This window comes from Microcaecilia unicolor, chromosome 1, assembly GCF_901765095.1.
Source record: "Microcaecilia unicolor chromosome 1, aMicUni1.1, whole genome shotgun sequence".
Lineage (NCBI taxonomy): Eukaryota > Metazoa > Chordata > Amphibia > Gymnophiona > Siphonopidae > Microcaecilia > Microcaecilia unicolor.
In genome coordinates this window covers 628,301,740-628,320,637 of record NC_044031.1, presented here as the reverse complement: position 1 = coordinate 628,320,637, position 18,898 = coordinate 628,301,740, and the positions used below count along the sequence as shown (strand labels likewise).

Genomic DNA, 18,898 nt, shown 5'->3' with positions numbered 1-18,898 from the left:
TATCATATGGTTGGTCAGTGCTGCTTGTGACGAACCAGGAAGCATGCTAACGTCAGGACAGGAGATGGATACAGCGTTACAGGCAGCACGAACCCTACAAACCCTTCACTGCTACGGAGTCAGCTTCAGAACGTTGGAGGTGCTTTTTATTATAGTAGATATATATAAATTTGGTGTTAGAAGATGTGTGTGTATTTATAGATATTGCATGAGAGGGTGTGTGTATTTATGTATATATTGGTGTGAGAGGATGTGTGTGTATATAGATAAATATATTGGTGTCAGAGATTGTGTGTGTGTATTTGTATAGAGGTGTGGGAGAGTGTGTTTATTTATATATATTGGTGTGAGACGTTTGTGTGTGTCTGTGTATTTATATATATTGCTTTGAGAGGGTTTGTATGTCTGTGTATTTATATCTATTGGTTTGAGAGGAGGTGTGTATTTATAGATATTGGTGTGTCTGCCTGTCTCTGTGTGTGTGTATTTATATATATATTGCAGTGAGAGTGTTTGTGTGTATCTTTATATGTCCCTTTCTTTCTCGTTGACTTTGACTCCTGGCTTTCCTTCTTTCTGGAATCCTCATCTCCTTCCCTCATTCTTGGGGATTTTAACATTCATGCTATTTTTTCGGTTCTTTTTCATCCTTTGATTGTGTTCCTGTTGTTGGAACCTCCATTTTGGTGTCTGCAGTGTCTTGGGCCCAACCATAGCCCTGCCAACTGTATTCTCTGTCTTTGCATGATGAAAAGGACCCAGGTTTCCAGTCAGGTTTAACGAGAGAGGAGATTTGGTGTCAAGTCCGGTTCCTCGATGTCAGCATTGGCATTGAGGTTGGAGGCGTCGGCATCGATGTCGAGCATCACACCAGCAAGAATGGATGCCTTTCCCAGAGATTGTCCGATTGCACAGGGTACAGCGCTTGAAGCCTCTGGGAATCTTCATGGACATGAACAGAAAAACTTCGTCGACTAAATTAAATGACGCGATGGTGCCTGAAAAAGGGGCAAGGCACAGTAAAAAGGAAAGGGAAAAGTCCTGGCCGAAGTCAAGGCCTAAAAGCGGCCTGATGATGATGGAAGAACAAACAAAACTTAAAACCGGACAAAAAAACTAAGGAAATTGAAGGAAGAACAAAATGGAAGTTCCAACAACAGGAACACAATCAAAGGCGAAAAAGAACTGAAAAAAATAGCCAGAAGGCACAAAAATAGCTCTCTCAGACCGAGCAACATGAGAAGATGGTAAGAAAAAAAAACACCTTCTCCTCATGCGGAAAAAGAACTGAGGAGACCGCGTTCTCGTGGCAGGCAGGAAGGCACTCGCACATGAGCGGTGGAGTTTGTCTCGCACTCCACAAAGCTCTCATTTAACTGTGGTAAATGCCAGATCAGGCAAAGCGGATCAGCATCATCCACTTGTGAGAATGTATAATCCTGCTTGTCCTCGGAAAAATTTATATATATATATTGGTGTGGAAAGAAGTACGTGTATTTATATATACTGGTGTGGGAGGATGTGTGTGTAGTTATATATATTGGTGTGGGAGGGTGTGTGTGTATATATACATATATATATAAATAAAAGTACACACACCCTTCCAGACCAATTGTATTTATATAGATAGATATTGGTGTGGGAGGTGTTTGTGTGTGTGTGTGTGTCTATGTATATATTGGTGGGGGGGGGGGGGGTGTATGTATACGAGTCCATTTCTAAGAGAGCTTCCTCTATTGAGTGGATTAGCTGAACTGAGTCCAGGTGAAGGATTTGTGTTCTCAGATTTCCAGCAGCCTTTCCTTGGGGATACTTTGCAGCTGGAAGCAGGATTATCAGCACCATGTCTGCAGCAGGAAGCAGTGTGGACTCATAAATCAGGGGCGCTTGCTTCACTTTAATGAGAAGAGGGATTTGGAGGGACGGGAGGTTCTCCAAGGCACAGTGTAAAGAAGCTACTGGAAAAATAACATTATTAGATTTTTACTGCTAGGAAAGAGTTGCTGGCTGGCTTTCACACTGCAGGGAGTTTTTCTGAAAATTAAAAAAAAAAAATCAAACCATTCTAAAGAAAAACTCAGCATAACATTCAGAACCAAGCTGAGCATGTCTGAGCTACCACAGACCTTTCCAGCATATTTCTTCTTTCTGAGAATGGAACTCCCTTCACACATTACCTGCATGCTTGTTTCTTTCTGAGAATAGAACTCTCTTCCCTCTGCTCTTCCACAGACTTTACCTACATGGTTGCTTCTTTCTGAGAATAGAGCTCTTTTTATTTTGCTCTTGCACAGACTTTACTGATATGTTATACAAACCCTACCTGGACCCTCATAAAAAAAAAGATACAAAATCATGCTGAAACTTAATCTTATACCAATATGTATATACAGCTTCTCTCATAGCAATATATATGAATACACACCCACAGCCCTCACTGCAATATGTATAAACACACACATATCCTCTCACACCATTATGTATAAATACATGCATACACCTTCTCAAATTCAAGACTGGTATAAAAACATGCTTTTTAATCAAGTCTTTAATGTTCCGTGAACCCCCCACCCCCCTTCTGTAGGTTGGATTTGACTCAGACTCTTGGCTCTTCTTCATCTCCCCTCCTTCCCATTCTCCTCTTTCCTTGTTTTTCTTCTGTGACCCTCCGTATTCGCTGCTTTTTAGTTTGAATTTGCTCCATGCGTGTGTATGATTATAACTCTTTCCTATCTCATATTGTAGTTCCTTTCTGCTTGTTTATGTAGTTTTAGTTTTGTAAGCCACTCAGGTCTGCAAAACACTCAGGTCTGTGAAACACCATCGGTCAGAAAAAAAAACGCCAAATAGAATTTTTCTGACCAATGGCATTCCACGGGAGCTTTTGCATTTTCTTTGGTGGGGAGTTGTATACCAATTTAAGAATTTGCTCTTACTGAGCTCCCTACCTGTGTATCTTGATATTGAACTTGGACCCTTGAGGCAGGCATTGTTTATGCCGAAACACGGCCCATGTCGGGTCTGATCTTAATAAAGGACTCCTGTTGTTTCAGTCTTGAAGGCCCAGTTGTGCTTTTTCTTTGTTTAATAAATTAAACTAAACGGCAATATATATGAATACACACACACAGAAGGTGAGTCTCTTTCAATTGAAAGGAAGCTCTGGAACAAGGGGGCATAGGATGAAGGTGAAAGGGGGATAGACTCAGGAGTAACCTGAGGAAATACTGCTTCACAGAAAAGGTGACGAATTCATGGAATGGCCTGGTGGAAGTGGTAGAGATCCTATATACTTGTCCCAAGCTCAACTGTTTTTGTCTCCAAGGTGAGTGATAGGGAGAGTAGATGGCATGGGTGGGCATTAGGCTGAATGGTCTTTATCTGACTTCATTTTCTATGTTTCTATGCAAAAAGATAACCTCATACTATATAAACTCTACCCAGATTCTCATAGATAAAGTACCAAATCATGCTGATAGTCCCACATTTTATAAACCCTACCCAGATCTTGAAAAACAAGATATCAGATCATGCTGAATGATAACACCATACTATATAAACCCTACTCTCATAAAAAGTTGCCCGATCATATGGCTGCTATGCAGTTTTTGTTGAAGACTCAAGTTTTTTGTGCTTGTGTTACAGACCTTATCTTGACAATAAAGGGTAAAGGATTATGGATTTGATATATCGCCTTTTGTTGATACAACCAAAGTGTTTTACATATATTATATGCAGTACCTAGTATTATATTCATGAGCATTAAGTCATCTTCAGCATTGTAAGTGATTCTCTTTCGTTTCAGCCCTGGTCCTACTGCTGAAAGACCCTGTCCCTGCGGTGCGCATCAAGGCAGTTGAAACCCTGGGGCGACTGGTCAGGTTTGGGTAACTAGTACCAGTCCAGGTTCCCCTGGAGATGTGTCTTTCTCTGCACTTTACTCTTCAGCCTAGAAGTGGAATGAAAAAACTCACCATGGAGACACTAGAAGCTTCAATGATTAAACTTGTTACTCTGATGATCCCATACCTTCAGTGTTTCTGGCCATCATTGCAGACTTCCTGCTGCAGAGGATCGTGCCTCCACTGCCCTCAACCATCATCACAATGTTCCTGCTTCAGTGGGATGACTCTGCTGCCCTGACCATCATTGCAGTATTCCTGCTCTGGCAAGATCATGTCTCCGCTGCAGTCAACCATCGTCTTTCCTTCTCCAGCAGGATTGTGCTTCTGCTGCTGTCAGTCACACAGTTCCTTGTTCAGCGGGATGACTGCGCTATCCTTGTCTATTTTTGCAGTGATCCTGCGCCGGCAGGATCATGCCTCCATTGCCATCATCCATCATTGTTGTTGCTCCAGTGGGATTGTGCCTTTACTACTGTCATCCATCTTTACAGGGTTCTTGGTTCAAAAAGAAGATTCTGCTACTTCCGGCCATCATTACAGTGTTACTTATCCAAAAGGACCTTCCCTCTGCTGGTCCTGGCCACCATTATTATGTTCCTGCTTCAGAAATGGGACCATAGTGTGGGTGGGGGTGTGTATATTGGAAGAGCTGACTCCAGCAACTGAGGACAAAGGACCAAAGCGATTTGGGAGACAGAGCTGAATGACAGCGACATAGGCACCTGACCAGAAGAGTGGGGCTCTGGTACCAAACACAGTGGGGCTAAAATGTAGCAGTGGGAACAAATAAAGTACGATGAATGATGAGCCAGAAGCAATATGACTTCTCTGACCACACTGCAGGTTCAGCACAAGCTATTTTATTTCATTTCATGGTCAGCAAAGATTCATCTTGGTTTATGCAGGGGAGGAGTCGGTAATGGTGTTTAGTTGAGAGTGGAAGATACATCTGTTTTTATAGCTATGCAAGGAAGTATGCCTCCTAGTCCTGTAGAGATCTGTCCAAGGGTTGGTGTGGCCCATAGATCCCACACTTCAGAGAATGGACTAAGGGTCAACATAGCCTCTACCTCAACCTGATATTGACCAGAACATAGCAAAACATGTCTCCTCAGACCTATGTTACAGAGACCAGACCAAGGGTCGATAAAGCCCTCATTCTCACACTGCAATGAGTGGACTAGGGGTCAGCATAGGACAAGTTTACTCGCCTTTGTCTGTGTTTCATGTTGTTCTGCCTTGTTGCTTTGGGCCTTCATTTTATACGGATTGATGCTGGTAGCATCAGAATTTGCTTCAGGGCTCCTCTGTATCATCAGTGCCTGATTCTATGGAGTTTTGGAGTAGAAGCAAAAGATGAAGCTATGTCCATGGCTGTGGAAAGACCAAGAGGTTCATTCACTCCCAGTCTTGGATTTGATGAATGTTTCTTGTGTTTGGGGTTTGGGATTCTGTGTGCCCTTGGTGATTTTAATGACCTCGGGACACCTTACTGAGTGAGTGCATTACACTCCAGTTCTACCATGGTTTAATTTGCTCACAGGGTAAAGAGGTAAAATTTGTTATTTTCAAAACCTGGGATTTTTCCACGTAGATATAATGATGTACATAAGAATATAAATACTTATTTTTAAGAATAAAATTAGCTGGCATGTCCCAGTGTGGTGTGCCTGCTGCTTGTGGAGTAACTTCCTGTGTTCTGTGTTTGTGCCTGGGGGGGTGGGAGTTCTGGAGTTGCCCTCTGAGCAGCAATATTTTCCCACTCCATGTGACAAAGTTGTTTTAATTTGCACCAAATCGCCCTTTAGTAGCTCAGACACTGCACCTGAGGTGTGTCATCCCTTGATGTGTTAACTTCCTAAATTTGTCTATGTAGAGATCTCATAGGGCAGCAGCTCCTTGGGGCTTGCTGGTTATATTTATATAGCTGTGGAGTCAAGAGTTGTACAGCCTGGTGTTTCCTTTGATGAATCTCTGGCTGGCTGTGTCCCAGCGTGAACAGGTAAGGACATCTTCACTGAGCTAAATGAGGACAAGTGTGTCTGTAATTTACAACTGTGGAAGCCAGTCCCCAGTCATGGAGCTCATCTCTCTTCCTTCCATATTCAGCCTGGCATTCTGCTCCAGAGATACACGTAGGTGAGTTTCTGTAAAAAGATATTGTGAACTGTTAATGCTATTTTCAGGTGGAAGTGGGTTTATTGTAACAAGCACTATTGTGATGCTTGGAACAATGCTGTGCAAAATGCCCATGAACTCCACTCCCTGCCTCACCCCAAAGACTGGTGCCTAAAAATACAGCCCTTGCTGCAGTCCCAGTCACTCTGCCCTAGTTCCCAGAGCCTTTGTGATATCAGCAATCCCTGTGAAACTAGTCTAATCTCCTACCAACTTTGTGTCATCAGTCACATCTGATGCTTAAAATAGTCTGTTTCACCGTTGTGCTCCAATACAAGAGCTGAAAATTCCAAACCCAAATCAAGATTTTTATGTAATGCTTCCTGTAACTTCATGATTCTTGAGTAAATATTACTGTTTAAAGTCTACATCCATCTATACAACTGTACCTGCATTACTGTGAGGAGCAATCTCTGATTTAAGGAAAGCATGATTCTTCATCTATGCCAGAGGTTCCCAATATGTGGTACACATACCCCAAGGGTTACACTTAGGGGCGGGCATCGATTACTAATTTTAATCGCAATAAACCATGCAATTAAATTTTAATTGCATGATTAATTGCACTTAATCACGACATGCATTTTGGGCAGTAAAAAATAATGGCCTCCTTTTATCAAGCCATGCTAGCGACTGCTGTTGTGCTAATGCCGACAACCATTCACTTTGAATGGGCTGTGTTGGCATTGCCACGCGGCTTAATAAAAGAGGGGAAAAGTTTCAAACAAAATATAATGCTAAACTAAAAATAGCAGCAGAAAGTGATTTTTTTTCAAACATTGTTGTAACCCATTCCAGTTTTTTAATTTTTGTGTAATTGTTTTTGTTCTTTTTATTGTTTTTTTTTTTTTTTTAGCCTTCCCAGCCTTCACCCAATTTCTCTCCCCTCCCTTCCCTGGCGTTTACCTCTAAAGCAGGCATGACCCATCTCTTTAACAAGGTATACCGCAAAGATCAACAAATGTGAACTCCTCCACATACACCCAGAATTATCTCATAATATCTGCTTGTTATACTACTATCATGTTCTTTTTCATTATAATGTTACCCAAGATCCTTCTGTAATACTAAATGTCTATTTTCTTATATATTGCCACCATTCATGATGTATTGTAAGCCATATTGAGCCTGCAAAGAGGTGGGAAAATGTGGGATACACATGCAATAAATAAATAAATGATTGGTTTTCTTGGGGGCCACCCGCGGGTTGGGCGGATTGTATGGCACAATTCTCAGCTCCCAGCTCTTACCATTATCAGACCCCAGACCTGCCAGGATGGAGTTGGGCTTCCTGACTGAGCTGCTGCCTTGCTGCAGCGAGTCCTCAGCCCCTAGGCTTCACCCAAGTAATGCTCCGCAAACAGGATGAAGCCCAGCGAGATGTTGATCATCACCGTCCCCTCGAGGCACACGAGGAACAGCAGCATGGAGGGGCGCATGGCTGCCGCGAAGCTCAGCTTAGCATCCCTGTCCCAGTTTCTTTCTCTGATGCACCTCCCCCCCCCCCCCCCCCCCTTTATAGCTGAGCTGCGGACTTTTTCTCCTTCCTCACTGCCTCAAAGTCTTTGTCTTCCCCTGTATGTCTGGACTCTGCAGATACTTGAGCCGCATGGTGCAGAAAGTTGGAGAAGTCTCACAGTTTCAAGTCGCATAAGACTTCCCCAACTTACTGCATGGTATGGCTCAAGTATCTGCAGAGCCCAGCCATGCAGGGGAAGACAAAGGCTCTGAGGCAGTGAGGAAGGAGAAAACATCCAGAGCTCAGCTGTAAAGGTAAACCATGGGGGGGGGGGGGGGGGGCGCATGAGAGAAACTCGGACAGTGACGCTGAGCTATGCAAAGCTCTGAGTCCTGCTGTAAACGTAAACTTGGGAGGGAGGAGGAGGGTCTGAATTAAAATGATCAGGCAAAGTTAAAATGAACCAGGTGTGTTAAACAATTAACACGTTAAATTACCCACCCCTTGTAACGCTGCATCTCAGCAGCACACCAGAGCCAAGTGCCGCATCTCTCCCGCTCTCCTTCCCCCAGTCCAGCAGCACCTCTCCCTTTCTGTCTCCCTTAAGAACATGAACATAAGAGTTGCCATACTGGGACGGACCGAAGGTCTATCAAGCCCAGTATCCTGTTTCCATCAGTGGCCAATCCAGGTCACAAGTACCTGGCAAGATCCCAAAACAGTAGAATACATTTTATGGTGCTTATCCTAGAAATAAGCAATGGGTTTTCCCAAGTCCATCTTAATAATGGCTTATGGACTTTTAAGAATTAGCCAAACCTTTTTAAACCCTGCTAAGCTAACTGCTTTTACCACATTCTCTGGCAACAAATTCCAGAGTTTAATTACACGTTGAGTGAAGAAACATTTTCTCCAATCCGTTTTAAATTTACTACTTTGTAGCTTCATTGCGTGCCCCTTAGGCCTAGTATTTTTGGAAAGAGTAAACAAGCAATTCACATCTACCCGTTCCACTCCACTCAGTATTTTATAGACCTCTATCATATCTCCCCTCAGCTGTCTGCTCTCCAAGCTGATGAGCCCTAATTGCTGTAGCCTTTCCTCATAGGGAAGTGGTCCCATCCCCTTTATCATTTTTATTGCACCTTTTCTAATTCTGTTATTTCTTTTCTGAGATATGGTGACACCATAGTGATACAAAGGCATTATAACATTCTCATTTTTGTTTTCCATTCATTTTCTAATAATTCTTAATATTCTGCTTGCTTTCTTAGTCACCGCTGCACATTGAGCAAAGGGTTTCAACATGTCACCAACGATAACACCTAGATCTTTTTCCTGGGCGGTGACTCCTAGTGTGGAACCTTACATCACATAGCTATAATTTGGGTTCCTCTTTCCCACATGAATCACTTTAAATGTTATCTGTCATTTGGATGCCCAGTCTCGCAGTCTCTTAAGGTCCTCTTGCAATTTTTCACAATCCTTTTGTGATTTAACAACTTTGAATAACTTTATGTCATCAGCAAATGTAATTACCTCACTAGTTATTCCAATCTCTAGATCATTTATAAATATGTTTAAAACCAGTGGTCACAGCACAAACCACTGGGGAACCCCACTATCTACCCTTCTCTATTGAGAATACTGACCATTTAACCCTACTGTCTGTTTTCAATCTTTTAATCAGTTTTTAATCCACAATAGGACATTACCTCATCCCATGACTTTCTAATTTCCTCAAGAGACAATTGTCAAATGCCTTTTAAAAAATCCAGATACACATATCAACCGGCTCCTCCACTGGTGTTCCTAGGTCGGCTGCTACCCAGGGTGAATCAACACTGTGCCCCCAGCGCATCACCCCCACTCCCAGCGCATCAACCACCCTCCTCCGTGAATCATGACACTCCTCGGCACATCACCTCCACCCCCCCCAAGCGCATCGCTTTTACCTCCTGGTGGTGCAGGGAGCAGTTGCACAGCTGTCTGCTCCATTGGTTCCCTGCCCTGGAACAGGAAGTGGCATCAGAGAGGGAGCAGGGAACTGGCGGAGCCGATAGCCACATGACTGCTCCCTGCACCCCCTTGTAGCATGCACCATCCCCGCCCCTGGTATGCCACTGGGCTTCCCTTTATCGACATGTTTATTCACGCCTTCAAAGAAATGTAGTAGATTGAGGCAAAATTTCCCTTAACTAAATCCATGTTGGCTTTGTTTTATTAATCCATGCCTATGCATATGCTCATTAAGTTTGTTCTTTATAGTAGTCTGTACCATTTTGCCTGGCACCAATGTCAGGCTCACTGGTCTATAATTATGAGTGATGAAAATAGGAGTCAGAAAACATTATTTAAAATTTTTCGCTCCTTAACAGACTCGTCTACAATAACCTACATTTCTGAGGAATTACAACCCTCAATGGAGGAGTTGGTGTACTATTTTAAAGAAAAAAAAAATAAGGACTATGTTTTAAAATCAGATTGTAATTGTATTGAGGAGTTTCAAGAAGACATTGATAACGATATTGCAGTGAAATGTATATGGTCCAATTTTGATCAAGTATCAACTAGTGATATTAGTTCTGTATTGAAAAGTTAACTGGCAATCCTTGTTTATATGATAACCGTCTTATCTATTCCAGCTGAATGGTTGACATCTTTAATAAAATGCTTGAAGAGGGTAATTTTCCCTTGGAAATTGGGAAAATTATATTGACTCTTATACCAAAATCGAATGATGTTGATCTGTTGAAAGCGGCTAGCTTTCGTCCCGTAGCAAGTATACGCTGGTTGGCTAAGTTAGCAGAATCTACAGTTGCATCACAGATAATGTCTTATTTAGACTCACATAATATTCTTCACCATTCTCAGTATTATTTTAGACCAATACATAGCACGGGGAGCTTGTTGTTAATCGTTATGAAAGTTAAAATGTTGAGTCAAAATATCTCCTTGGTCCTATTACAATTTGATGTATCTGATGCATTCGATACAATGGATCATGGCTTGTTGCTGGAATGGTTGAGTGAGTTGGGATGTACAGGAATGGTCCTGAAGTGGTTTAGAGGTTTCCGTAGTAACAGACAATATAATGGGAAGTTCTCTAAAATCTGGAGTCCGGGTTTTGGAGTCCCTCAGGGTTTACCGTTATCAGTCGTATTGTTTAATGACTTTATGAGCTCATTGGGATACTTTTTGAATTCATCTTCATGTTTTGTCGCTTCTTTTGTGGGCAATGTTTTCATTTTGTTATCTCTTCAAACAGTACCCAACATAGAGAAATTAATTCTTGAATGTATTGAAAGGACACATTTCAGGGCTTCAAAAAATTTGTTAAAACTTCACACCTTAAAGACTATAAGTTGCTGTTTTTTTTTCCGACCTCTTTATCCACTGTTCCGCAGAATGTTGTTTTAACTTCAGGAGAAAGTTTACTTTTTGAAACATCATCTCGAGTCTTGAGTTTTATTCTTGACTCCCAATTGACTTTGGAACAACAAGTTAATAACTTAAGTAGACGAGTGTTCTACAAACTGAGGCAGTTAAGAGCAATAAGATCAACATTCTTTCCAGACCAGTTTAGATCACTGGTGCAGGCTATAATTTTACCACAATTGGACTATTTTAGCTTTTTATATGATGGTATAAATCTAAATCTTCATAAAAGGCTTCAATTGTTACAGAACTGTGCAGCTAGACTGATTTTTTTGTAAAAAGAAGTATGATCATGTTACACCGTTATTAAGGGAATTGCATTGGTTATCGGTCAGAGTAAGAGTGGACATCAAGATGGCTTCTTTAGTTTATAAAATTTACTGTGGTTGCTGTCCTGTAGATCATATTTCCCTGGTATCCTATCCATTATACATTCAACCTTCCCGGCATAGATGTTCTATGAATTTAATTCTTTCATCAGTAAACAAGATTCGCTATAAGCGTTATTATGATAACTCCTTTAGCTGTTCTGCAGTGAAATTAAGGAATTTGACTCCTATAAAGATTCATGGTATCTTGGATTATTTGTCATTTAGGAAAGCTTTAAAATCTTTTCTGTTTGATAAATACCCTAAATTATAAGATTTAATTGTACCTATCTATCTTGTAACCCGCACTGACTCCTTTTGAAAAAGTGCAGGATAGAAAAGCTGGGAATGGAATGGATCACCTCTGGGAACCCTTTTTAAAAATTTGCATTACATTGGTCACCCTCCAATCTTCCGGTACCATGCTTACAAGTGTGACCAATGTGGAAACAGTAAGAGGAAAAATACGGGTGAAACAATCCAACGAAACAGAGAAGATCAAACTTGGAACAGAATAAAGCGTGAATATGATGCATCAAGTGGAAAGAATACCTGCTGACAAAGTCTCAAACAAGTCAAGTGCACAAACCAGCAATAGCCAGAAGAATAAAAGTGCTCCACTCAGAGACGAGAGAATGTATGCCAGGGTTTGGCGTAAAAAAACTATGAAACTTGCACATGTATATATAGAATATTCCCTCAGGGCATTAATGCCGGTGAAAAGTGTTGTTGTATGATGAGTGCTATGGCTAAAAATGAATACAAGGACTATCTCAAACTATGGCCTCGTGGAGCAATTCCATAAAAAATTTTAGAATACTAAAATAATAAAATGTGCAGCTGATTAATAAAAAAGCAACTCTAAGTAAATCAGTGAAGTGGAGTGGAGGAGTGGCCTAGTGGTTAGGGTGGTGGACTTTGGTCCTGGGGAACTGAGGAACTGAGTTCAATTCCCGGCACAGGCAGCTCCTTGAGACTCTGGGCAAGTCACTTAACCCTCCATTGCCCACCGCATTGAGCCTGCCATGAGTGGGAAAGCGCGGGGTACAAATGTAACAAAAAAAAAAACTTATAGCAACATACATAAATATAGATCTCTTACATCTTTTTCCATAAATACCGAATCAAAGAATTCAGTCTCTCTGCTTGTCACATTTACAAAGCTGGAAATAGGTTTGTGAGCCCTTGGGCCACTGCCGAGGAGCGGCAGTGGCAGGCAAAACCACCCCACACCAGAGACTAGGCAGAACAGGACTGGAACCCCGGACTGGAGTTGCAGCAGAGGCAAACAAGCAGGAATAAGCAGAGCAGGCACACTAAAACTTCACCTGTGCTTGGCCGCTTTTCACCAGGAGTTGAGCCCCTGGCTGCAGGTGGCCAGCAGGACTTACTGGGCAAGGCAGGACTGGATACCAACAGACTACGCACAACAAGTCAGGACTAAAAGCTGCAAACGCAGCCACTAAACAGAAACACAAACACTGACAAACAAAAGACAGACCTGAAAGCTGCCAGGCAGCCACTAAACAAGAAACACAAAGAACCCAGAACTAGACACAGAAATACAAACAAGAGTCAAGACATCACTGCAGAACCCCAGGCTAAAGTATCGGCCTGCTTAGCCGACATTGCGACCTGGATGTCCAACCGCCACTTGAAACTGAACATGGCCAAGACCGAGCTTATTGTCTTCCCTCCCAAACCCACTTCTCTTCTCCCTCCACTGTCTATCTCTGTTGATAACACCCTCATTGTCCCCGTCTCATCTGCCCGCAACCTCGGGGTCCCTCTCCTTCTCTGCGCATATCCAGCAGATAGCCAAGACCTGTTGCTTCTTCCTCTATAACATCAGCAAAATTCACCCCTTCCTGTCTGAGCACACCACCCGAACTCTCATCCATTCTCTCATTACCTCTCGCCTTGACTACTGCAACCTACTTCTCACTAGCCTCCCATTTTGCCACCTATCCCCCCTTCAGTCCGTTCAAAACTCTGCTGCATGTCTTCCACCTGAACCAGTACACTCATATCACCCCTCTCCTCAAGTCACTTCAGTGGCTTCCGATCAGGTACCACATACAGTTTAAGCTTCTCCTTTTAACGTACAAATGCACTCGATCTACAGCCCCTCCCTACCTCTCTACCCTCATCTCCCCTTACATTCCTACCTGTAACCTCCGTTCTCAAGACAAGTCCCTCCTGTCAGTACCCTTCTCCACCACCGCCAACTCCAGGCTCCGCCCTTTCTGCCTCGCCTCACCCCATGCTTGGAATAAACTCCCTGAGCCCATACGCCAGGCCCCCTCCCTGCCCATCTTCAAAGCCTTGCACAAAGCCCACCTCTTCAATGTCGCCTTCGGCACCCATAGGCGCCCGGTATAAGAGGCTTGGGGAGGCTAAGCCTCCCCAGCCAGAAGTGCAGCAAGGGCAGGGCGGGTGCAGCTCGTGAACATCTCCCTCCCCTCCCTCCGACTGGTGCGCGACGGTCCCGATCTTTAGCCCCCCCCCCGTCCTCCCGACTAGTACGGTGCCGCTCTCCCCCTCCGCTCCTGTCACGTCGTCTTTCAACGAGGCTTCCTTCCTGTAGCATCAGCAATGATGTAACCGCCGCTGCTTTCAGCCTGCCCCGGAAGCCTTCTCTGAACAGCGTCCCTCCTACGCGGGAAGCTGTTCAGAGAGTGCTTCCGGGGGCAGGCTGAAAGCAACGGCGCTTACATCATTGCTGATGCTACAGGAAGGAAGCCTCGTTGAAAGACGACGTGACAGGAGTGGAGGAGGAGAGCGATATGGTACCGCACTAGTCCGGGGGAGGGGGAAGCGATGCCAGACAGACAGACCGACCAACGGGAAAGGGGGGTGGAGAGAGGAGGATGTGAGATGCCACATGTAAGGGGAAGAGGGAGGAAGGAAAGCAATGGCAGGGTATGGTAATGGGAAAAGGGGGGGGGGGTGGAGAAAGGAGTAAGGGTGATGGAAGCAAGAAGGGGAGGGAAGAGAAAGGTGGGATGCATGAGGGAGAGGAGAGATGCATGAGGACGCTGGAGGAGAGAGAGAGAAAGTGGAAAAGTGCAGGGGAGAGCCAGAGAGAGATGGGGAGAGAAAGAGGGGACATGGAAGAGAGCAGGGGAAAGCCAGGGACATGGAAAAGAGCAGGGAAGAGCCAGAGAGAGATGTGGAGAGAAAGAGGGGCCATGGAAAAGAGCAGGGGAGCGCCAGAGAGAAGATGCTGGATGGAAGAGGGGTACAGAGAGAGAGATTAGTGGAAAGATGGTGGGAGAAAGAGGGGACATGGGCAGGAGAGAGAAGCTGCTGGGGAGAAACTGGGGGAGACCCTAGCTGTCAGACGGAGAAATGCTGAATGAAAGGAGGGAGAAAGAGGGAAAAGCTGGAAGGAGGGGGCAGAAAGAGGGAAGACACTGGACGTAAGGGTAGGGAGGGAAAGAGGAAAGACTGGAAGGATGGGGATAGAGAGGACATGCTGAATGGAAAAGGGTCAAGAGAGAGAACTGTTTAGAAGGAAGGAGATATAGAGGGAGACAATGGATGGAAGGAGAGGGAGACAATAGACGGAAGGATTGGGAGAGAGTAATGGGTAGAAGGATGGAGAGAGAAAGAGGGATGACACTGGATGGAAGGGTAGGAGAGAAAGAGGGAAGGTGCTGGACATGGATGGATGGATGGAGGGGAGGGAAGAGAGGAGAAATATGGACATGGATGGAGTGGAGGGCAGGGAACAGAGGAGAAATGTTGGACAAGGATGGAGGGAAGGAAAGACAAAGGAAGTACATGCACAAGGATGGAGGGGAGGGGAGAAATGCTGGATATGGATGGATGGGAAATTGCTGAATTTAAGGGCTGGATCGGAACACTTTGAGGGCAGATGCTGAAACTGGAGAAAGGATAGGGACAGGGCTACAGATGGTAGACAGGACGCATAAGGACACACAAGGATGCATAAGGACACAGGAGGATGGTGGACATGGTGAGAGAAAAAATATCAAATGGAAAGAAGACACTGGGACCAAAGCGAATAGAAAAACTAAATGATCAGACAACAAAGGTAAAAAAAAAAAGTATTTTATTCAGAATGTATTAACTGGAATATGTCAGCTTTTGGAAATGTGCATCTGTGATATTTTGCATTTAAGTTTCAATTTTTCTAGTATTGCTGCATGCTAAGTCTGACTTCTTGAGGTAACTTTCCAGTTTTGCCTTCATATCTGTTGTGTCATGTGTTTTTCATGTGTAATCAAGGTGCAGTATTCTACTAGTGTGTAGTATTTACAGCCCTTTTTGAGTTTTTTTTGTTTCACTAGGTTTTAGAGCCCGGTGTAATTACAGTGCTGCCTTTCCACGCATAAGGTTGTAGCTTGTCCTGTCCTTGGAATTAGTGCTGTTATGGTTTGCTAAGGTTATGAGTGTGTTTTTGCACAGTGTTTTGCAGTGGAGAGATTGTGTATTGGCCTTACTGAGGTAGCACCAAAACATCAGAAAGGGTTTTAGAGCCTAAATCATGACACACTACCTCTTGAAGGATCTACATATAGTCGTTAATAAAAGGAGCTCATTGTGAACACTATCCACCCTAAAAGGGTGTTTTGTGGCTCTACATGAGAATTGTGATAGTATGATCCCTTGTTTCATATTGTTGACGGTCTGCATTTTCCATATGGGTGGTATATTGGTGTATTAGGGTCTGCCTAGTGTTATGGTACAGTAAGGTTCTGAGTGTGTTTTTGCACAAATTTGTGCATAGTGTTTTACAGTTGAGTGATTGTGGTTAGTATATGCTTTGAGCAACCACTTTATTCTTTGACATATGATACATATCTAATATCTAAATTTAATAAAAGGTATTAATTGTGACTTTTATTTTTATTTATTTTTTCTGTGTGTTATCAGACAATTATGGATTTAAGCTCCACCCTTGGCTCCACCCCTAACCCCGCCCCCTTTAGCCTCCCCAAACAGTTGGGCCACCGACCGCCTATGTCGGCACCTAACCATCATACCTCTATTCAGGAAACCTGGACTGCCCCTACTTGACATTTCGCCCTTTAGATTGTAAGCTCCTTGGAGCAGGGACTGTCCTTTATGTCAATTTATGTTAATCTGTACGGTGCTGCGTAACCCTAGTAGCGCTCTAGAAATGTTAAGTAGTAGTAGTAGACTAGGACAGTACAAGCTAAGTTACACAAAACTAAACTCGCATCAGACAGGGAACTAGAACAAGAAACTAGACTAACCAGAAGTGCAACAAGCACCAACATACCAGGGCCTTATGCGATGCAAAGGCAAAGCAGAGAGTTTCAAAATGGCTAATAAGCCCAGCAGCAGCTGAGATTCAGATGCAGCAATCACCAGGCAACTACGGGTGCTGTGCAGGCTCAAACAAGCCAAGCAGACTGGAAGATCCGGACTGGACTGGGCTGAAGTCTGGAACGGGAAACAGCACACAGACAATCCAAAGCAGCCAGCACACAGAGACAGAACTAACTCACAAAGAACAGACAGAAGCCATCTCAGAAGCTGACCACAGGAAATAAGGTGAGTCTGAGAGGGGTCACGGCCACAGATGTGACACTGCTATGGCCTTGTCCCTTAGCACCCGTTTTGCTCCTTCATGATCTAAGGGTCCCATGGATTCCCTCGTTGGCTGTTCTGATGTACCTGAAAAAGTTGTTGATGTGAGTTTTTCTCTTTTGCAGCAAGTTTTTCTTCATATTCTCTTTTAGACTTATCAGTGCTTTGCCTCTAACTTGCCAGTGCTTATGTTTCTTTTTATTTTCTTCATTTGAGTTTTTTTTCCATTCTTTGAAGGATGTTCTTTTGGCTCTAATAGCTTCTTTCACTTCACCTTTTAACCATGTTGGTGGTCATTTGTTCTTCTTTCCACCATTGTAAATATGTGGAATACATTGTTCTGGGCTTCCAAGATGGTATTTTTAAACAATGTCCATGCCTGATTTAAAGTCCTAACCTTTGTAGTCTATCCTTTTAACTTCTTTTTAATCATTTTCCTCATTTTATCAGTCGCCCTTTCAAAAATTAAATGCTGTTACATTTGTGACTTCACTCCAAATATTAGCTCAAATTTGATCATGTTATGATCACTTTTTCCCAGCGGACCTAACACCATCACCTAACACCATGCCCTGCATTCCACTAAGCATTATATCTAAAATAACTCTCCCTCTTGTTGATCCATGGACCAGTTGCTCCAAGAAGCAGGCTCCTTTAACTCCGCCCACTGACTCCATCCATTGGTTTGATTCTCCAAAGTCCACAAGGGTACTTAATGCTGAGCAACTGTTTTTTTGAGCAAACAGTATCTGAGAGTTATTGCTACTTTTACTGTCATTATCTTTTATCGATATGGCTTTTTTTTCCATTCCCATCCAAATAGGGCATTGACCCATAGCCACAAGAAAGATCTCTACCTATGCTAGAAATCAGCTAAGTTTGAACTGCACTATAGTAAATATGAGGAGTGTAAAGAATAAAACATACTCAATTTATGATTTATTTCAAACATGTTACTCAGATATGTTGACAATAGCTGAAACCTGGCTCCAAGAGGGAGACATTACTTACTTAGTCTTTCCCCTTTCTCATTCCATTATTGCCACCAAACTTCCAAGAATGGATGGGGTGTGGCAGTGTTTATTTGGAAAACATTTAAATCTGAATTGATGATGCAGTACGCTTCAAATTTTTTAGAAGTCTTGTCCAAATGGGACTTTGGACCAGAGCCTATGCACTCCTGACTTTATTATTTAGCCCCTTCAACCAACCCACCATTTCTAGATGAGTTGAGCAGCCTGATATCAGACTTTGTTATTTTATGCAGTACCTTAACAACTGAGGGCGATGTAAACATCCACTTTGATAATCCAGCTAGTCCGGCTGAATTAGCATTCCTAGAAGTCTCTCAGGTAACACACCAATGGGCCCTTTTACTAAAGAGTTGGCATGCTGCAACGGGCTTGCCACATGCCAATCCGGAACTACCACCAGGCCTACTGCGTGTCATTTCCGGACTACAAAAATATTTTCTATTTTTGTAACGCCAGTGGTAAGTGCTGCCTGATTATCACTGGGTTAGCGTGGGAGCCCTTACTGCTACCTTAGTGGGTGGTGGTAAGTGCTCCTCCCCCCACCCTGAAATGGCCATGACAGACATTTCTTGTCAAGAAAAAAAAAACAGCCTTTTACCCACTGCAGTAAAAGGGGGCCTCGATGTGTCAAAAACAAGCACTGATGCTAGGGCAGGCTCCCTTTTACTGCAGCTTAGTAAAACGACACCCAAGTGGATCATTGCTTTGATTTGGTAGTTGTCTGTGCCATCTGTGTTGATCATCTCTCATCTAACACGATTCTATGGACAGATCATTACGTCTTGTGCTATAGGTTGGAATTTCCACAGTCTCCAGTACTGTTAGTGCTTTATGTTTATAGAAGGAAAATTTCAATTCTTGAACTGCAATACTTTTATAAATGTCTGTCTCTTGTGCTTCACTCTCTCCAATTATGTTTCATTGAATGAGAAA

General features: G+C 43.2%; 1 protein-coding gene across 3 annotated transcripts in view; it reads left to right on the top strand.

The window, feature by feature from the left end:
- The window catches only part of MROH1 (maestro heat like repeat family member 1), a 491,156-nt gene extending 485,572 nt beyond the window's left edge, over positions 1-5,584 (top strand). For all 3 annotated transcript variants that reach the window (XM_030220764.1, XM_030220756.1, XM_030220773.1), the window contains exon 43: positions 3,806-5,584. In XM_030220764.1, coding sequence (XP_030076624.1) covers positions 3,806-3,891 — 86 coding nt within the window. In that variant the 3' untranslated portion in view covers positions 3,892-5,584. The remainder of the gene's footprint in view (positions 1-3,805) is intronic.
- The last annotated feature ends 13,314 nt before the right edge of the window (positions 5,585-18,898 follow it).